This window comes from Macrobrachium rosenbergii, chromosome 15 (genome assembly GCF_040412425.1).
Source record: "Macrobrachium rosenbergii isolate ZJJX-2024 chromosome 15, ASM4041242v1, whole genome shotgun sequence".
In the NCBI taxonomy this organism is placed as follows: Eukaryota; Metazoa; Arthropoda; class Malacostraca; order Decapoda; family Palaemonidae; genus Macrobrachium; species Macrobrachium rosenbergii.
This window is the reverse complement of record NC_089755.1, coordinates 27179499-27200061: the sequence shown is the minus strand read 5'-3', so window position 1 is coordinate 27200061 and position 20563 is coordinate 27179499. Positions and strand designations below refer to the sequence as shown.

Here is a 20563-nt window from a genome sequence, read left to right as displayed (position 1 = left end):
TATTATTCAGAGGATGAACCCTATTCATATGGTATATATATATATATATATATATATATATACTGTATATGTATATATATATATATATATATATATATATATATATATATATATATATATAATATATATATATATATATATATATATATATAATATGAGCCTATATGGCTCAGTCGGTTACAGCAGCAGCTTCGGACTTCGTAGAGGTCTGTATATATGGTTCAATCCATAAGCCGGCTGATCAGAGAGGCAGACACTTTGCTATCCGTGTAGACATCCCGGGATTATATATGTAATCAACGGATAGGTTTGCTTAAAAGCAAATGGATGTTACAGACTAAATACACACACAAACAAAAGCCACTACAACACCTTCTAAAACATAACAAACATCTCACACGCCTCGAACTATCGCCATACCCGCGCAATAACTATCGCTGCTGGGAAGAAAGGGCGTTGGGTCTGGTATGATACATGAAACATACGTACCGGGGTCTAAGCGATGTCAGGCAGGGCAGCAGATCGAGACCACAGGTCTACCCAAATAAATCAAAAAGTCCTTCAAAGAAGGCATCGTATTCTTTGCCCCATACAAAATGGGAATAAAAGCACGTTAAAAGAAAAAGAAAAAGATATATATATATAATATATATATATATATATATATATATATATATATATATATATACTATATGTATATATATATATATATATATATATATATATATATACTGTATATGTATATATATATATATATATATATATTATATATATATATATATATATATATATATATATATTATAATCTCCAAACATATTTACACATACACAAACACACACATTATATAAATATATATATATATAGAAATATATATATATATATATATATATATATATATTATATGTATATAAATACATATACATATTATATATGTATATATTTAAACCCATGCCAGAACTGAATTAGGATGGAGAACATTCTGTATATACACAATAACTTAGAAACATTTCACAGATATACATCACTTGTTGAAATAAATAGACATGTATTCAATATATTAATTCAGTATTCTTTGCTGTATGCGTTCTGTTAATAGACTTCTTTTAATGTATCTAGAAACCAGATGCAAAAATATCGCAGTACTGTCAAGAATATACTTATCACGATGGTCGTTAAAACTTTAACCACACTGTAACACTTTTGTTAGGGTGAAAATAGATATTTGCTCCGTTTTTTTTTTTTTTTTTTTTTTTTTTGTCTGTCTAAGGACGTCGCAGCGTCGCTGATACTAGCTCGTGCTCGCTCGCGCTCTCTCTCTCACACACACACACACACACACAAATAAAGAGGAAAATAAAACAGATAACACGATTGGGCTGGAAGGCAATTAACGCCCAAGGGGGTACTTGGAAGCGGGCGGGAAAGGAGTGGATAAGAATTAAGGACTTGGCAAAACAAAGGCCCTGTGTATCCAGGAATGCTCTCTTCCAGCCAGGATAGACCGCCCACGTCATCAGCAACCATTTCGACGGCAACATAAATACTCTGATGTGGTTTAGGGTGAGCAGGTCCACATGGCATTTGCTTTTGGTGAAAGTTCTTCTTCTTAAATTAGGGGCCTCTCTCTCTCTCTCTCTCTCTCTCTCTCTCTCTCTCTCTCTCTCTCTCTCTCTCTCTCTCCCTCTCCTGAAGAAGCTGTCACGTTTCTAGTCCTGCACCTTATATAAGTAAAACAAATACGTACTTTTCTACTTAACTAGCCTGTATAAATCTCTCCTCATTGTAAGATAATAATAATAATAATAATAATAATAATAATAATAATAATAATGTTTATTTCAGGTCAGGGCCATATACATGGAATATACAAAGTAGACAATACAATACACACAATCTAGATACACGAGGTAAAATTATAAAAATTATAATCGGCAATATTCACACCGTTGCTGCAGTGGTAGTAAAAATAGTATTCTTGATAACGGTAATGACAGTAATAATGTTGAGAATAACAGTAAAAAATATTAAAAGTCATAATTTAAAAAAAAAAAAAAACAATGCATACACTTCATTTCCAGCTAGGGACCTTAAACGGTTACAGGAGTCAGGTCCAGAGGGCCGTATACGAAAAGTGAAAAAAGAAAATTCAATAATAATAATAATAATAATAATAATAATAATAATATAATAATAATAATAATCATAATATTAATATTAATAGATTCTCCAGATGACAAAATACAGATGCAAAAATGCAGAATAAGTATACACAGCAATGCATTAACAAGCAAATTGCTGCTGTTTCCCAGTCGGGTGATTAGACTGGACATTATCAAAAAAATCTTAAAGGTAGTTCTTAGCAGCTCAAAATAATGAATTTAGAAAAAATGGATTCACCTTTTAGTTTACTTCAAAGTAAAGCCACACAAGTGCAGCATTTCCCAGTAAAGCCAGATATGCAGTATTTTGCAAATGACCTTTTCGAAAGAGCAACATTTCTATCACTTCTGATTTGTTCGAGCCGTGCACTCTGATTCTGTGATTTTTTTTTCTAATATTAGCTCCCCGGCACTGAAATCTCTCCCCTTGTGGTCGGAAGACAAACAAGACCTGTATTAATGATTCCCAAGAATAGCACAAGAGCTTAAAGTTGAGGGCGTAAAAACCGCGCCGGTTAACTTGGCCGTTATGTCGAAGGCATTTACACTAGGATTATTTAATCTCTGACTGCTTTTGATTGGAAAGCATTTATATTCACCTATCAATCTGATAATTTTAAAGTATTTATATTCACCTATCAATCTGATCATTTGAAAGTATTTATATTCACCTATTAATCTGATCATTTGAAAGTACTTTTATTCACCTATCAATCTGATCATTTGAAATTATTTATATTCACTTATTAATCTGATCCTTTGAAAGTATTTATATTCACCTATCAATCTGATCTTTTGAAAATATTTATATTCACCTATCAATCTGATAATTTGAAAGTATTTATATTTACCTATCAATCTGATAATTTGAAAGTATTTATATTCACCTATCAATCTGATAATTTGAAAAGTAATTATATTCACCTATCAATCTGATAATTACTGATCAGCGACGAAGACCGGACGATGACGAATTCGAGAATTACGACATTCGCGATGTATAACAACAGTTCTTACAACCGCAGCCGTCAAACCGGATTTAAATCAGGCTCCGTCGGTCCTACTTGCAGAATTTCTTCGAATATTCCTGGGATTTCATGTGGATAGGAACACGGGGTGTCAACGAAAAGGCTAAAGACTTCATCAGTTAACAGAAGTTTTGAAAAGATCTGCAAGGTTAGGTTCCACTGGGCTAGGTTAGATTAGGATAGGTACGTTTTGGTTACGTTGGTACGTTTGAAACTTGCGGCTCTTTATGAAAAAAAACAGCCGTGGCTTCCCAACCACTCGGCGGTCTAAGTGTTCTGGTGACGGATCGCTGATCACCTATGAATCCCCTTCAGGTTATGTTATTCCGAGTTTGAATGACTGATATTAAACGACACTGGTAGCTTAATGTCTGTGATATATATACATTATATATATAATTTACATATAATATATATACTGTATATATGTATATATATATATATAATATGCGTATAGATATATAGTATATATATATACAAAATATATATTTATATAAATTATATACATATATAACAATGTGTATATATATATATATATATATATATATATATATATATGTATATTTATATACATATAATATACATATATATAACGTACTGGCCGGTTTTTACCGGATACATCATACATGCATACACGTCGGATAAAAAAGGTAATCATTAGATTATAATCAGCCTAAAAATCAATACACCCTTAAACGCTCGACTATGACAGTATTTCAGCTCTTGTAACATGTATCTGAATTCCACAGAGATGTGTGTGCGTGTGTAACAGCGGTACTGAACTTAATCCTTTGTGGTTTAGAGGTTAACGTTAACTCAATCCTGACATACCGGGTGTGGGTTTGATTCCCTCTACGGGCGTTACATTTTCTTCATTTGGGGGTTAGGCTAAGTAGTGACAAATATATAAAAAAAAACAGGGTGAAGGAACCGTGGGATGCCTGTGTGCATTACCGGTCACCGTTAAAAAATTATACTTGACGTTGTTTCACGCAATTAAGTTGCCTTATAGCAATATGATTTGAATTAATGCAAATCGACCACTCAAATACCAATATTTCGGTAAATTTAGAATACCACTTTTGCTATCGTCCTTATTTTTCTTTTTACTCCTAATAGAAATTGCACAGAACAAAGGATTTTAATAAAATCTAGCTTAAATTTTTTTTTATATTCCGCATTGCTTCCGTGTATTTTTTTTTTTTTTACTCACCCTTCAAACTAAGATTAACAATCCTATCAAACTTTAACTTCAGCCGCGGACTAGTTTCAACACAATCATTGTCCCAAACCCTCACCGAATGGCGACCCTTAGGGCCTAAAATTCTCACTCAGGTATAACCCAACGTACACCAAACCTTTTCCAACTTAGCTTTTTTACGGGCTGCTCTATGAGCAACATCCCGCGTTGTCATAACGCCAGCTTAATCAAAACAACTACTTACCCTCATGTCTTCGCAGTCTCGCCTAATCTCCACCAGCAATACTGTCATGTACTGTAGTATGATCTAGAAAAAGCTTACGTCACTTCACACACGTTTTGTTGACACTACATATAATATCTAGACACTTCTCTCTGTCTTCTTCCTCCCAGTTTTCGATAGATCGCGCGTATTTCACGGAAGGTAAAGTGTGGTTCGACCTCAGGATCACCTGACGTACAGGTAGACTCGTTATTTGTACCGGACGCTAGTTTACTTCTCCTATCCTTGTTTCAATACCCCGGATGAGGATAAAGTTAACGCAGAAATTTCCTCTACCTTTATTATGCTTTTTTTTTTAACAAGGATGTTCGTGTTTATAACTGGGGTAGAGGTATAACGAACTTGTAAACGTATTTCATCGTTGACTAGATCATGACATTTACTGAAACCTGATAAGGTTCTTTCTTATTAAACAAACCTACTTTGTTGCCATCAAACAGCTTTTCTCACAGTTGCTAAAGCTTGCTCAATACTGATTAAAACGGGGGAAGGCAAGGTAAGCCGGGCAGATATTCTTAATACCAGGTTAACTGAGAAACAACACGGCGTAGTAAAGCAAGGATACTGTAGAACAGAATGCCTAGGCATAACAGTAAAAAATCAAGGAACTCTATTGTACATTACCACTCGGGAGAGTGAGCCAAAGGCGAGGTTGTTCTACTCCTAAGGTAAAACGAGCGCTTGTCCGTATCCCAGTCTTCGAATACCTTTTCTTTTCGGAGAGTAAATTTCGGGAAATACCTTGGTGCGAAAAAATAAGGTAAAAATTATCACAATAGACCTGAGTGGTACATGACAATGAGTGGACTTCATGGGAAGATACTCGTAAGTTGCTATCTTGTAGATGCATGAAAATTTTTAATTTGAAATTTCGTCATTGACATCAGGGGGACGCACTCTCCAATTGCCCAGGATCCTGTTACATCACGAAACGGCCTGAGGTGAGAGCCTTCATTAAATGAAGCCTTCAAACGAACCTGGCTTTCAGTAATTTGTTACTCAACTTCAAAATATAAAAAAAATATAAAATTCAAAAATCCTATACAAAAATAATCTTTCTTTTGTAAAAATAAGACGAAATTAACAATCACCAATCCGAAGGATACTGGAAATTAAATAATAAAAAATATAATGGGTTGGGTATTTCAACAAAATCAATGCAACAAGCATCAAGGAAAAATTATCTTTATTACAAAGAATCATAAAGTTTATTTACATACTATTCTATGTCATATATACACATACACTGATGATAAAACCATGTTGGCCTTCGCTCAGTAACTAAAATGATTTGAAACTATCCTTTCCCTTTTCATCATATATATATATATATATATATATATATATATATATATATATATATATATATATATATATATATATATATATATATATATATATATATATATATATATATATATATATATATATATATATATATATATATATATATATATATTATATATATAATATATATATATACAATATATATATATACAATATATATATAATATATATATATATATATATATATATATATATATATATATATACATTTATACAAATATATATATATATATATATATATATATATATATATATATATATCATACATTTATATATATATGTATATATTTAGTATATATAAACATTATATATATAAATATATATTTATATATATACTACATACAAAAATAGAAGTTTTCCGTAATTTAGAAAACTAATTAAGGTATTTTGCATATAAGAGTGAATTCGGCTCTCTGCAATTTCCTTTTCTTGGTTAGAGGCGAACCTTAACATTAGAGAATATCTGAGGAGCTGCATGCAGTAATGTGTTAAATGTTGTCACCAATTATCCTTACTACCTCATAAACCCCAGCTTGCTTCCATCTTTAAATCAACATGTGAAAAATCAAGGCTACATTCCACATCTTTTCATTCGATCTTGAGGTTAATATACAAATACCAGGACACATTCTTCTTTCTTCCCTATCTGTTGCCATATTACTGGTTTTATACAGAAAACATTATTACATTCCTAGCTCTCTATTATTGTGTTTTATTTTGATATTATAATATTAAATCAAGATAATGATTTAATCTTCACACACGGATATCTGTAAGGTGATTCGACGCTTAACTGAAAAGGTGAGTGGCATTGTAAGTAACCATATAATATATTTAACTACCATGGCGAAATTTCTCACTATATTTTTAATATTAACCAGTTTAGTCAAACAATGTTTCAAGCACTGCATGAAATGAACCGTGGATGTTTTTACTCACATGACTCAATCGTCTTTCCAGAAAGTGCAGGATCATCCTTCATAGTTTTTCCGAGAGGAAACATTAATAAACCGCTCAAACACAAGTATCACATTCGGCTATTTGTGCACACATTAAATGACACCTCATAACACCTAAAAAAATCCATAGTGGCAGCCCAAATTGTATAAAAATATGTAATCAAAGAAATCAATTAAGCTTAACCACTTAGCCTCCTAAATTCTAGCCATATATACTAACAATAAAAATGTAAAAACTGTTTTTGACGTGGTCCACGCTCCCACAAAACCCCTCATTTCTAGAAAAAAGAAGAAAAGGGCGGCGGTATCCTTTGGCAATAGAAATCATAATTCAGTTATGTCACTCGGATGAAGCAAAGGCTTTCCCGCCGGTCGCCTGACATCCTCCACCCCGCCCACAGACCTCTCCCTTTGGGTGGGCACCCTCTGTAGTGTGTGGCTTCGACTTCGCTGGTGTTGGTGGTGGTGATGTTGGTGGTGAGGGTGGGGGTTGCTACGCTGATGGCGAGACCGCGGTCTCTCGAGGCTGTCCGGAGAGTGGGGTCTCGTCGAGTTTTCTAAACTACAGTCGATGGTCGTTAGGGCCCGCGGGAGACTCGGGTTCACCCTCTGCCTGTCAGGGGTGAAAGAGGGAAAAAGACGGCATTGGATTGTAGGTCATTGTTCGCAAGATATGCATGGGGCCCTCGTATGGGGAAATGTTTCGGTTTCAAAGAGAAAGGCTTCTTAATGATAAGATTTACCACATATTCACAGCGATCCAGTTCAGATTTTTAATAAAACAACAATAATAACCATCAAATTGATCGTTGGGATTTCAACAAAAATGAGGCCAAATCTAGAGTGAAGTGTTCCTCACAGAAGCACAAGAAAAAGTGGAGGAAGAAGAGACTTTCTTAAGTGAAGAGAAACTTACCTTTCTTCGGGACAGCATTTCTGCGGCCTTGGAATGTTGACCTGCGGGGGGGCGTGGTCTCTCTCGTCGAGGTCAGAGCTGGAATGGTCATCCCGCAGGCGTTGCTGGACTCTAGAGGTGCGATCGAGGTGCCCGAAGGAGCGTGACCCGCTGACGCCACCACCTATAGCCGCAGCACCTCCAGGCACACCCGGAGGACCTCCCCGTCGCCGTTTTTTCGAAGGGGCGTGACGGAAACAGGCGCCCATTGGGTCGTCTTCGTCAGTATGCGACGATACTCTTTCGCTGTTGCCAGAATGGAGCAGCTGGGAATGATAATACAACTTAGGCTTACTTTTCACGTAAGGGAACCAGTCTTCTTATCAGAACGAATATCATGGCAAGCGTTGTCTCAGTATGCTTCATATATACAAAAAAAAGTGTTGCATGGCTGACAGTGCTAACAGGAGAAATTGTAGGCTATTTAAATGGGATGTCAGAGTGCAGACACTAAGCGGAGATACGACCTTGACGTTACCAAACAAATACGTGGCAGACTAGGATTGCAAACAGCAAGGAAATGAACAATATATTGAACGTGTGCCTAAAATACTGATACAGTATTAGTCTTCACTTTGTCCACGAAAAAGAAGTATGACAGTCGCAGTTATAAGTAAACTAGTTATTTCCATAATAAACACTTGGTCACATTAGCGAATTCTACAATATACTGTAGTATCTACAATGAGATGAGTTTGGTTTACGGTTTTAAAAAATATATGGTTAACGAATCCTTTCCCAGATTTATTCATGAAGAAGACTATGAATAAGATTAGACGGGTGCGGTCATAGAACTTACAAGTTGGAGTCGAAATTCCTAAAATGTTTCTAAAAATGAAAAAAAGAGAGGGAATCGTATGCTTAATATATATGATGAAGAACTAAAGTCAGTTTAACAGTAACGAGAGATGTGTGAAGCCCTCAGTGACTGTAAAGGTAAAACTATATTATTACTATTAAGTACATTTTCTGCTCTACAGTAGAATTTAAGTGGATACAGTTTACATGAATGCTGAAAGTCACAAAAGGACAGGAAATTTCAGAACAAAAAGTCTATCGCGACTTTCTTTCAACAGATTTTCGAATTGTATTGATAACTTGTCAAAAACATGGTGTTAGAGAATCCTTCTAAAATCTTCAACATGTTTGCAGTTTCTCCCCGGAACCCAACATTCTAATCGTCAAACAACCTTCTCAGGGGGGTGGACTTCATACCATTTCATATTTGAATAATGTTATTATCTGTTAGTTTAATGGGTGAAAACTGTAACAGGACTTTGCTGGAGAAGCTGGACAGCCAAGGAGAAAGAGACCTAAGGAAACGGATATCATATAAGACAGACAGGTTTCTGCAAAGACCCTAGAGTGTAGTGTACAAGACATTCTGAGGGAAGACACCCCTCTTCAGGGGGTGGGAATGAAGGCGGGGACCTTCTTCATAGAATGGCCCAAACAATTGTCATCGACTGATTGGGAAATGTCAATCAACGTCATCTGTTCCTGCTTGTTTGTAAGTTTTCATATGACAGTCGCGCACAGCTGTTTTCGGTCTCTGCGCCCGCATTATGCTAAATTTGCTGCAGAAGCTGAAAAAAGGGACTTTATGTTGATCGTCAAGAACCTCACGCAACACGGAAAGTACAAGGATGGCATTCTTTGTCTACTTAATACCCAAACCCTGATTGAATAATCAAATTTGTTTCGTCGTAAAATCGTGGTGTCTCCGGGAAGCGCATAAAAATAGACAGTTCTTCTTCAAGCTTAAAAACCGCATCATTTTTAGTTTTAGTCCGGAAGTGGAAAACTTCTCGAATGACACAGATACTCTGACATCTCCATTCCGGAAGGTCAAAGTGGGTGGCATAACACAAACTGCAATTTATTCGTACCTCGTGGTCTCCCTGATAATTATGGTTGCAGGACCTCCTCCTGGGCGGCTGACGGCGGTAATGCGTCGGCGCATGCGGGTAGTGGGTGGCCTCAGGGTGGTAGAAGGCGGCCGGGTCATGCTGGCCGTCAGGGGCTTCCGAGGAATCTGCGCTGCTGTGGTCACTCATGTGGGTGTAGGGTGCTGCGGTCGCAAAGGGCCCTGGGTACGCTAAGGGCATCACGGGCAATCCTGCGGCTGCCATTATCGGAGGAAGGGGCATCGGCTTCCTGCGGCTGATGGGTGAGAGGCCAATTTTAAGTTACTCTAAATTTACACACATACAGTTCTGATCACATGTGGACCATTCTGATCGGGATACAAGTGTGCTTTTACACAAAAATATCCATATCAAATACATACATACATCTACAGTCAACTGTAATTTCTCAACAGTTATTTTCAGAACAAAGAAATGTATCACAAACATTACTTCATCAACAAAAATAAAGGCATGCAAAATATGTGCGGTAAATATTCCTGAGTAAATTATATTTCAAATCAAACAGGAAGGCGAAATTACCTTTTCCTTTGCTTGTAACAGAGGCAAACAACAGTCGTGACCGTCACGAGGAACACAACGACGGCGCCTATGAGAATGGCCAGTTCGGCAGTCTGGAAGAAACGAAATTAATTGGGAACAAAAGATTTTAATTATGGACATAATGAATAGAACAAAAAATAGTCCGGATCTTTCCTAGATAGTGCCCCCTAAGGATTTTCTTGGGGGTCATTATCTTTATGATACTTACAATCTTTTGTTTATGTTTTTACGGCCATCCCCAACGGGGTTGTACTAAACACGCCGCAAAGGTGGATACATACAGAGTTCAAACCCATGAGGTCACTATCTAGGAAAGATCCAGTAGTCGTGAGTGAGCTCAATTAACAGTCAGTAGCCAATTAAGTCCGATCTCTTAAATGGCTATAAAATGAAACAAAATTGGAAAACAACCAACTAAAATTATTTCTGAAACTTCCGCGCAAACATGTAAACATGCGTTTCATTCGTTTATAATATCTCTATATTGCCTAAACGTTCGCCTGAAAAAACACATCAGTTATCGATTTATTAACAATAATCCGTTGATATATATATATGTGTGTGTGTGTGTGTGTATGTGTGTGTGGTGTGTCTGTGTATGTGTGTATGTATGTATATATATATATATATATATATATATATATATATATATATATATATATATATATATATACATACATACATGTATATATATATACATGTATATATATATATATATATATATATATATATATATATATATATATATATATATATATATATATGAAATAATCACAGCATTTCTGGAAGGGAAGAGGCGAATGCAAGACGATCACAGAAAGACTGGAAACTGATTTCAAGTGGATTTCCCAAAACGGACACCTGTACGAGCAACAGTCTGAGCTGGGGCCAACACAAGGACAGCTTAATCTAAAGAAAACTTATTACACCTCAAATCTCCTGGATGACGTGTAAAAACTGTATATTAAAGAGTCATGATCTGCGTTGATTTTTATCATAGTGAAAATAAAATGTCAAATGCTGCTGCATCTCCCCCTCCCGTCGCTCAATATTTTCTTCACAAAAGTGATTTTCTCTGTTTCTCAGAAAGTTAAAATGAACAGGAAGATTTCGCAAACAAGTAACTCAAACTACGGAAAAAATATAATGGAAAATAAACAGAGCAAAAATGAAAGACGGCAAGAATATCACAATTTCCTTCAAGCTAAAGGAAATATTCTGCCAATCTGGGAAAAATTCTAAAAAACAGCAGAAGGATAAAAGCGAAAATGGAAAATACATAATTAAGCAAAAGAAGTCAATATAAAAATGACTGAGAAACAACTGACGTCGAAGTCAAACATCATGAAAAAACGAAAAACAATTACAGCAAAAACCAAAATAACTGGAACCGACGAGAAACAAAAACACAGCCGAACAAGAAAAACGGCACTATCGCATCCCTCTGAGCGAGACAAATTTGCAGCGTAGCATCAAAACAAGCCTTTAGTTGCCGGGCGTTATCAGCAACGGTAATTAATTCAACGCTCAGAATAGAAGCATAAAAAAGGCCTTGTCCAAAAAAAAAGGCCTCATTCATTCGTCACAAATTACATAAATGGCATTTGATACTCGGCGGTCGATGGCCTTTGATGCAGGGATGCCTGCATTCATTCACAAAAATGCCTGATGAAGTTCTTCCCATTCATGGTTCTCATAAAGGCGAAGTTGTAACGCTTGTAATGAGAGATATTTCTACCCATTGAAAACACAGGAATTTTTCATCAGTCACGTTAATTAAGCGTGAAATTTCAGCTGAGCCTCTGAAAGGATTCATGCTTATAAACAAGCACACACACATACGTACATACAGACATACACCCACACATACACAAACGTATATATATATGTACGTGTGTGTGCGTGTTACGGTGCTTGCCTCATTAAATTATGGACGTTGGTTCTGATCCTGGTCGAGGAGGACACATTCCTTAAAACCCATCGTGCCTTAGTTGAACTGAAGGGGGAATTATGTGTCTGGTAGCTATTTGAATGTGGCGAGTCATAGCTAGGGTGACAAAGTATCAGCTGGTAACTTCATCGCAAAAAAAAAGGTACAAGTTGTCTTTGCTTTTCTCTCTCTCTCTCTCTCTCTCTCTCTCTCTCTCTCTCTCTCTCTCTCTCTCTCTCTCTCTCTCTCTCTATCATATATATATATATATATATATATATATATATATATATATATATATATATATATATATATATATATATATATATATATATATATATATATATATATATATATATATATATCTAAACTTGTTGATAAAATGTTTCTGTATCTTCTTATATCTCTCAGTTTATCTTGCCTATCAGGTTTCTGAGTTCATAATGCTTCTATCTCTTCGCTTGTGCGTTTCATTACTTTTGTGACGTTACAATCAAGTTCCCCTTAAGTTTGCTGTAATTCTTTTACACAAGTGCAATGTTCCTGATATCTAAAACGTGTGTTCACCTTGATTGTCACCCACATTTCTGATGATTCTAGCAACTAAAATAAGTTCGTCACCGTCGTTTAAAATCCAAACTTGAGCTTCTTAAGGCACTTGAAACACGTACCTGCAAGACGTGTCCCTCCCTCGGAGGCACCGGGAACCTCATCCCTTTGTAGTGAAGACCCGAGGGCAAGAGCTTCCTCAGCATGTTTCTCTTCGTTTTCAAAGCCTGTCGAAGTTCCGCCGCTTCAACCACTGCCTGGGAGACTGGGTCGACGGCGTAGACGTAAACGTCGGTTCTGTCGAGTAAAGCATTAACTAGAATAACCTCACATCTAGGAATTCTTTAATCTCTCATCATCGCCCCTCATGTGACCTTTCCCTTGACATGAGTCCGCACCTCCATGAGGAAGCTTTTCTAACGACAACATAACCAGGTCGTCGTAATTGTAGTAGTATCATTAAGTGACAAGAGGTGGGTGGATAAATCTTAGCAACGGCTTCCAGATGCATCTTCCCATTTTGTTGACAGAAACCATCATTTTAATGACATGTGGCTATTTTGCTGACTACTCCGTTAGTTGTTTGGCATAAGTATGTTTTGTGGAAGATTATGGAACAGATTTTAAAGAAGGTAGTGTTTTTTTTTTTTTTTTTTACATATGAGGAGAAGTTGTGTTTACGGGAAATTTAGGAAGGCAACCTTTTTATATTTCTGAATACGCGTTCACAAAATTCTGGAACTCTCTTTTTTTTTTTTCCTTCAAGTATGGCCGTTTAAATTTGGACTGAGGATTGATTCAGTGCTATGTTCCTCGGGAGGTCAGTATGTGAGACTAAATGCCAATAAACAGTTTTATACTGCAATATTCAAAATGTTTACAACATATTTTAATAATAAAAATACTGTGCAATATATTCTGAAATTCAGAAACGTTCATACTATTTACAAATAATTCAAAATGTTTTCAATATACTCTGAACACTACCAAAAATGATAAGAAGTATGAAAAACAGCTGAAAGTATCTATAGTATAGTATATAAAAAATGCCCGAAGAAGATTTTATAATCTACAAGAAATGCACACAAATACTTTATATAATAGTCTGGAAACACCAGAATTGCAACAATCACAGGCCTACTCACGCCGTTGTATGCGCAGCATCGCCATCCACGTGAGGCGCTATCCTCTGAACCCGAACGTCAAATCCGGACACGTTCGTCAGCATCCTGAGTGTTGAAGAAGACAAAGAGAATGAAAGAGGAATGATAAATATTAGACAAAAGTGACTCTCGGGAAAGTGCATCTCTGGGGAAGAATTACATTCCGAAACCTTGAAAACAAAAACATCACTTGGAAAAGTTAATTCTGAAGATAATATAATATTCAAACAACTTGAAAAAGAACATTGGCCATGTGCATCTCTCAAGAAAAATGTTATTAATTCTGAAAAAATGGCATATTAATAGACAAATAAAAAATCGATAATTTTTTTTCATTATCAAAACTAGCACTTGAATTCATGGTACATTTATATCTGAGAAACCACAATATTGAACAGCGAGCCATAAGAAGAAATTACACCCCGAAACTTTATGAAACCAAATACATCCGCGTAGAACTTTTGTTAAGCCCATCAGCAACAGCCTAATTACATCAAAGTTGTCCTCTAACTTTTTTCTTCAGTTTCATCAAACCTCAAACTGTTTTTCCTCTCTAGAAGGTCACCAGAACGAAATTGCTATTGCTACTATACCTCAAATGTCGCCGTAACATAAAATCGTTTTTGCCTTTTCGCCTTTGGGATACAAAGTTAAGTATGACTTTGTTTTACCAGACCACTGAGCTGATTAACAGCTCTCCTAGAGAGGGCTTGCCCGAAGGATTAGACTTATTTTACGTGGCTAAGAACCAACTGGTTACTTAGCAACGGGACCTACAGCTTATTGTGGAATCCGAACCACATTATAGCGAGAAATGAATTTCTATCACCAGAAATAAATTCCTCTAATTCTTCATTAGACGGTCGGAGACTCGAACTTGGGCCTAGTGAGTGCTACCCCACAACTCTACCGACTCGCCCAACGAGGAACTTTGGGATACAAAAACAGCAAACTGAAATGGGCTAAGGTGCAGATTTAAGAATTTACGTATATGGGCTTTTTTTTTTTTTTTTTTTTTTATTTATTATTATTTTTTCTTCTTTTTTTTTTTTTAGGCGGAGGTTTGCGGTGATCATGCTGAGCTTTAATGACAGAATATAACAGAATAAAATAAAGTACAGGGAAGATACAGTATTCTATGGACCTTGAGACAGACAAGGCAATGAAGCGAAAACCCCCATTTTCACCTGAAGGGGTACGTTCTTTCGTCTAAGGAGCAAATTTGTTATATGGATGAAAAATAGATCTCAAAGCGTCCGTCTCTCGTCATTATCAAGGATTCTGAAAGGTGCTGTTTGAAATGATCCTCCTTATCATAGCATCGGATGCGGGTTCGAATCCTGCCCAGGTGTCAGAATCACATACGTATCTGGTAGTAAGGTGACCATTAGATTATATATACTATATATATATATATATATATATATATATATATATATATATATATATATATATAAATATATATATATATATATATATATATATATATATATATATATATATATATATATATATAAATATATATATATAATATACATATATATATATACATATATATATATATATATATATATATATATATATATATATATATATATATATATATATATATATATTATATATAATATATATGTGTGTAGATATATATATAATATATATTATAGATATAAAATTATAAAGTTTAGATTTATTTTGAAAATTTGTCAGTGGTACAGTAGCCTAACCGGGCGACAGAATAAAAGAGAACGACTATTTTTACTAAATGGGTTTCCCTTCGACATACGAGAGGAATTTTACGGCCCTAAAATAGCCTTGTTTTTCAGTGTCAAGTTGAAAGCCTTCGATCAGAGGATGGAAATGCTCAACAAACACCGATATGCACTCATATCTCATGGTACTGGATTACGCAGACACCTTTACAAATCCTAACGTATAGAACAGAATAGAATATTGAATTTTGGCCAAAGACCAAGCAATGAAAGGAAAATTGAGTGTAAAGGAGGTTTGAAAGGCGTAACAAGGGGAAAACCTCGCAGTTCCATTATGAATCAACTGTTAGCAGAGGGCTGAGGAAAGTAAGATGAAAGAAAAAGAATATGGACAGAGGTACAGTAACAGGAATGAAAGGGGTTGCAGCTATATGGGCCGAAGGGACGCTGCAAAGAACCTTAAGCAATGCCTACAGTGCACCGCATGAGGTGCACTGACGGGACTACCCTCCTATGGGGAATCCCCTAACGTATAAAATAATCACAAAAAAGGCTAAATTTGATCTTAAATATTGTGGAAAATGATTGAAGCAAACTGTTGTTTAACTCTAGTAAAAACCTAGCCTAGCGCATGAATGCTCAAAGAATCGCCACTTATTTGTTGTCAATCCTCCCCGTATTTTCTACAAGATTTTAGTAGTTTTTCAGTTAACAATCCAAGTGATATCAAGTTCAAGTTGTGTGCTAAATATCACTGAAATTCTCCATTAACACGCAGAGCAGAAAACCAGACTAAAGTAGGATTTTGCTCTGAACCCTGACCGTTTTCGGAGGTAAAGAGTTTGACATACGGACAGGCTTACAGTGGACTTAACCATGTGAAAATGGTCGAACACAATCGTCCCAAAGAGACAAATGAAATTCCGTTCATCAAGCATCATATTGGGAAAAAATGCAAAGTCTTTGCAAAATCTACCTAATGGGTATGGTGCGCATTTCTTATCATTTAGTTTTCTCAAATTTCATTTTCATGATCAATGAGCCCATGCAGGAGGGATGCGAGCAAAGATAGGCTAAATAACAGGCCTGACTGCAAAGCCCTATCCGGATCTACAACAACAGTGTATTGAAAATCAAATCGTATCTTTTCATTGTTTCTGGCATTTCGTTTCTTCTGGTATTTATATTTCTACACAAGCGGATGTCACTCAGTGATATGAAGAACCAAATAACATCATCACCACTGAACACCATTTTCCTGCCTTTCCATTCAAGACAGCCTTAGTTAAAGTTAAGTATACCTTAGTTTTACCAGACCACTGAACTGATTAACAGCTCTCCTAGGGCTGGCCCGAGGGATTGGACTTATTTTACGTGGCTAAGAACCAACTGTTTACCTAGCAACGGGACCTACAGCTTATTGTGGAATCCGAACCACATGATACCGAGAAATGAATTTCTGTCACCAGAAATAAATTCCTCTAATTCTTTATTAGCAGGCCGGAGACTCGAAATCGGGCCTAGCGAGTGCTAGACGACAACTCTACCGACTCTCCCAACGAGGAACTAGACAGCCTTAGTAATCTAAATCGGAACAACTGACTATTCTTTCTCATTTGGTAAGGAAAAGGGAACATAGAAGCAAGGAATGGGGTAAGATGCATATGGGAAGATCAGAACAAGGGGCATGGGTGAGAGATCGAAATACAGAAGGGGAAAATGCAGATGTAAAGATCGAAATACGAACGGGGAAGAGTAGAGTTAAAGACAAAAATAGAAGGAGAGGGAGCAGATATGAAGATCGAACCTGAGAGGGGGTGCTTGTGTGAAGATCAAAACAGACTGAAAATCAAAACACCGAATGGAAGGGTGCACAAGTGAAGAACAAAAACTAGAAGGGGATTGTGCAGATATGAAGATGAAAACTGACAGGAGGCTGCAGGTGTGAAAACTGAAACAGATGGGGATGGCTCAGAAGTGTAGAATGAAGCACAGAAAGAAAGGGTGCAGAAGTGAAGACTGGAATACAGAGGGGTACGGTGTAGACAAGGAGATCAAAACGGTTGGGGGGGAGGGCGGTGTTTGCAGATGTGAAGATCGAAACATGGGGGAAGGGTGCACCTGTAAAATTCAAAACAGAGGGTACATGTGCACATGAGAGGCTAGAAACACAGGAGGAAACGATGCTCATTAGAATGTCGAAATACAGAAGGGAGGGTGTACATGTGAAATTGAAACACAGGAGAGGAGATGCAGATATGAAGGTCGACAGAGGGAAAGGTTGCAGACAAGAAGATCGACATAGCGGGGAAAGACTGTAGATAGGAAGACGAAACGCAAGGGGATGGGGGAGGGGGGCACGAATCAGAAACTTAACTTTATAAGTATCCCTTTATGAATACAAACAGAATTTTAGCTGGTACCACCATTAAAATTAAAATTAATAGCATGAAAAGTACTCTCTGCGCGAGACTGTTTTGTCAATTTCCAAGGAACCGTGATTTGTCCTTGAGGGAAACTGACTCCATTCATGGCAACCTTTCTTTTCTTTATTCATGGCTTAAAGCTGTGAGACTCAAAAAGACTCTCTCATTCTCCTGCGTCTTAAGGTAATTTTTCATAGCAACTGTGGCATAGGATGAAACTCATGCATTCTGCGACCATCTACAAGAAACAAGTAAGAAAATTGGACGTAATCACGAAGAAAATTAAACACGCGCCTCTTAAAAATGGGAGATTACAGCACACAAGGAAACCTGGAGCAGATAGACTATTTACACTTTCTGTATGAGAGAGAGAGAGAGAGAGAGAGAGAGAGAGAGAGAGAGCGACTTACCCTTGGATATTATTCAGGTGTGGTTCTACGTCTCTGGGAGTTGCCCCTACTTCTACCACAAGATGACGTCCTTGGCCAAGAACATGAACCTAAAAAAGTTATATTACTTATGATTAATTTTATTACTTATGATTAATTTCTGTCTTGGTTGAATGTCTAAATTCTGATACAACTATACATTACCCGTCAATACCATTCCATTACAAAACTATATAAAAACACGATATATCCAAAGCGTATAAAAAAGGGAACTGTCGTGGCAGCCAAGATCGCTGCTGGTGTATGTAGTAGGCTACATCAAGTTCATGCCGTTAAGTACCGGTCACCGATCATTCAAGCTGAAATTACTTACCGAATAGCTATGCTGAATATAGATACGTGTAAAACATATACACATATATAAGTACGTATCCAGAATATTTAATATAAGAAAATCGTTTGTTTCAAATACACAGATAGATTAACAGGTTTCTGTCTCATAGTCAGTTATTTTGTATAGTTATATCAGGTTTCACTCACGAATTATATCTGTGTTGGCCTGCGTCCCTAACTCGTAACTACGCAGACCGTCTACTGTGGACACAAATATGCATATGTAATCATGCAGGAACATTAAATATTATCATTTGTATCTGAAGTTTGAACACAAGCAGGCCCATGTGGAGCTAGGTCACTTTTACTTAACCTGAGAAACTAACTATACTTAACAAAAAGAAAGTTTTCCTACTAGAAAACCGTCACAATCCATTTCTAATCCATATGAAAACTTACTTATAAACTCAAGTGCAACTCCATCAATGTCCTGCAGTTGAAGGACTATCTTTAATCTTAAATTTCCTAAAGAATCAGTCTCACTGTCGAAGTGTTAACGTTGTGTTGTTGTCAGTCGAATACTCACAAAGACATTGGCGATAGCTGTCCTCCCAGTGGGGGCGCCTCTCTGATCAGTAGCTTTCACGTCGAAACCAAACATGCGCCCGGCCTCATCAGTTAAAGTCCCGACAACCACCATCTGGGAAAATTAAAAGGTAGTTGCTTGCTTTGCCGCCATTGGGAATGAGGGCAAAATCACGGTGACTTAATATGAAAGGAAGTATTTAATTTTTAAGGAAGTTTCCAATGTTTACTTTGACTCCTCCTGAAGAGGAAGAACAGTTATAACATTTCGTTATGGCAAATTGAACAAGATGTTTCTCAGTCATTTCATCTTAGCAAAGAGGTGTGATAATTCTACTGTCGGAGGTGGGAGGCACAAAGGAATAACAAATTAATATGCTGAAAGGGAAAGTAATTGCATGGGGGTAATTTTAAAACAAAATAATTTTTAGTGGCCAAACAGAGCAAACACAAATTAAGACTTTATTCACAAAACATACAGAAGAGGAGAAGAATGTTCAGTGGCTTCACAGTGGCCTTACCTGTCCTGTAGTTGGATCCACCGCAAATCTAGAAGTAGCGTCTTCAGAACCTTCGCCAGGTAAGATCTCGTAACGGATTTCTCCATTAACACCAAGATCTGGGTCGTGCGCCTTGAGTGGGAAAATAATTGCATCAACATCATATAACATTTTCACATAATTTTTTCCATTTATTGGGTGAGACCTGTAAATGAGTACTCCCCACTCTCTTCTGTTCTATGCACTTTCTGCCTGAACTCCCCTTTCTGGTCTACGTCTTCACCTATCTCTTTTTCCATTTCTTGGTCCTTCCTCCGGGTCTTCCTAGTATTGCCACTCCCATTTAAATGCATTTCTGACTAGCTGTTCTTCATACCCTCTCATCACACGTCCAAACCATCTCAGTATTTGAGAGCTGTCTATTTTCTACATCTTTCTGACATTTCCTCATTCTAAATGATTATTTTTCCATAGAATTTAACATTCTATGGTCAGACATTTTCAAATCTAATTTTTCTTCGTCAGTTCCTCATGTGCCAATCATAAGCAGATGATGCCTCTAGTACTGGGAAATT

The 20563-nt window shown here is 36.5% G+C and overlaps 1 protein-coding gene across 1 annotated transcript in view; it reads right to left on the bottom strand.

Moving 5' to 3' along the window:
- Window positions 1-6424: 6424 nt before the first annotated feature.
- Window positions 6425-20563, bottom strand: part of Cad89D (cadherin-89D) — a 126548-nt gene continuing 112409 nt past the window's right edge. Inside the window, 9 exon segments of the mRNA XM_067117290.1 lie at window positions 6425-7591; window positions 7895-8199; window positions 9823-10096; window positions 10384-10475; window positions 13006-13180; window positions 14029-14112; window positions 18592-18680; window positions 19490-19603; window positions 20010-20120. Coding sequence (XP_066973391.1) covers window positions 7303-7591; window positions 7895-8199; window positions 9823-10096; window positions 10384-10475; window positions 13006-13180; window positions 14029-14112; window positions 18592-18680; window positions 19490-19603; window positions 20010-20120 — 1533 coding nt within the window. The 3' untranslated portion in view covers window positions 6425-7302.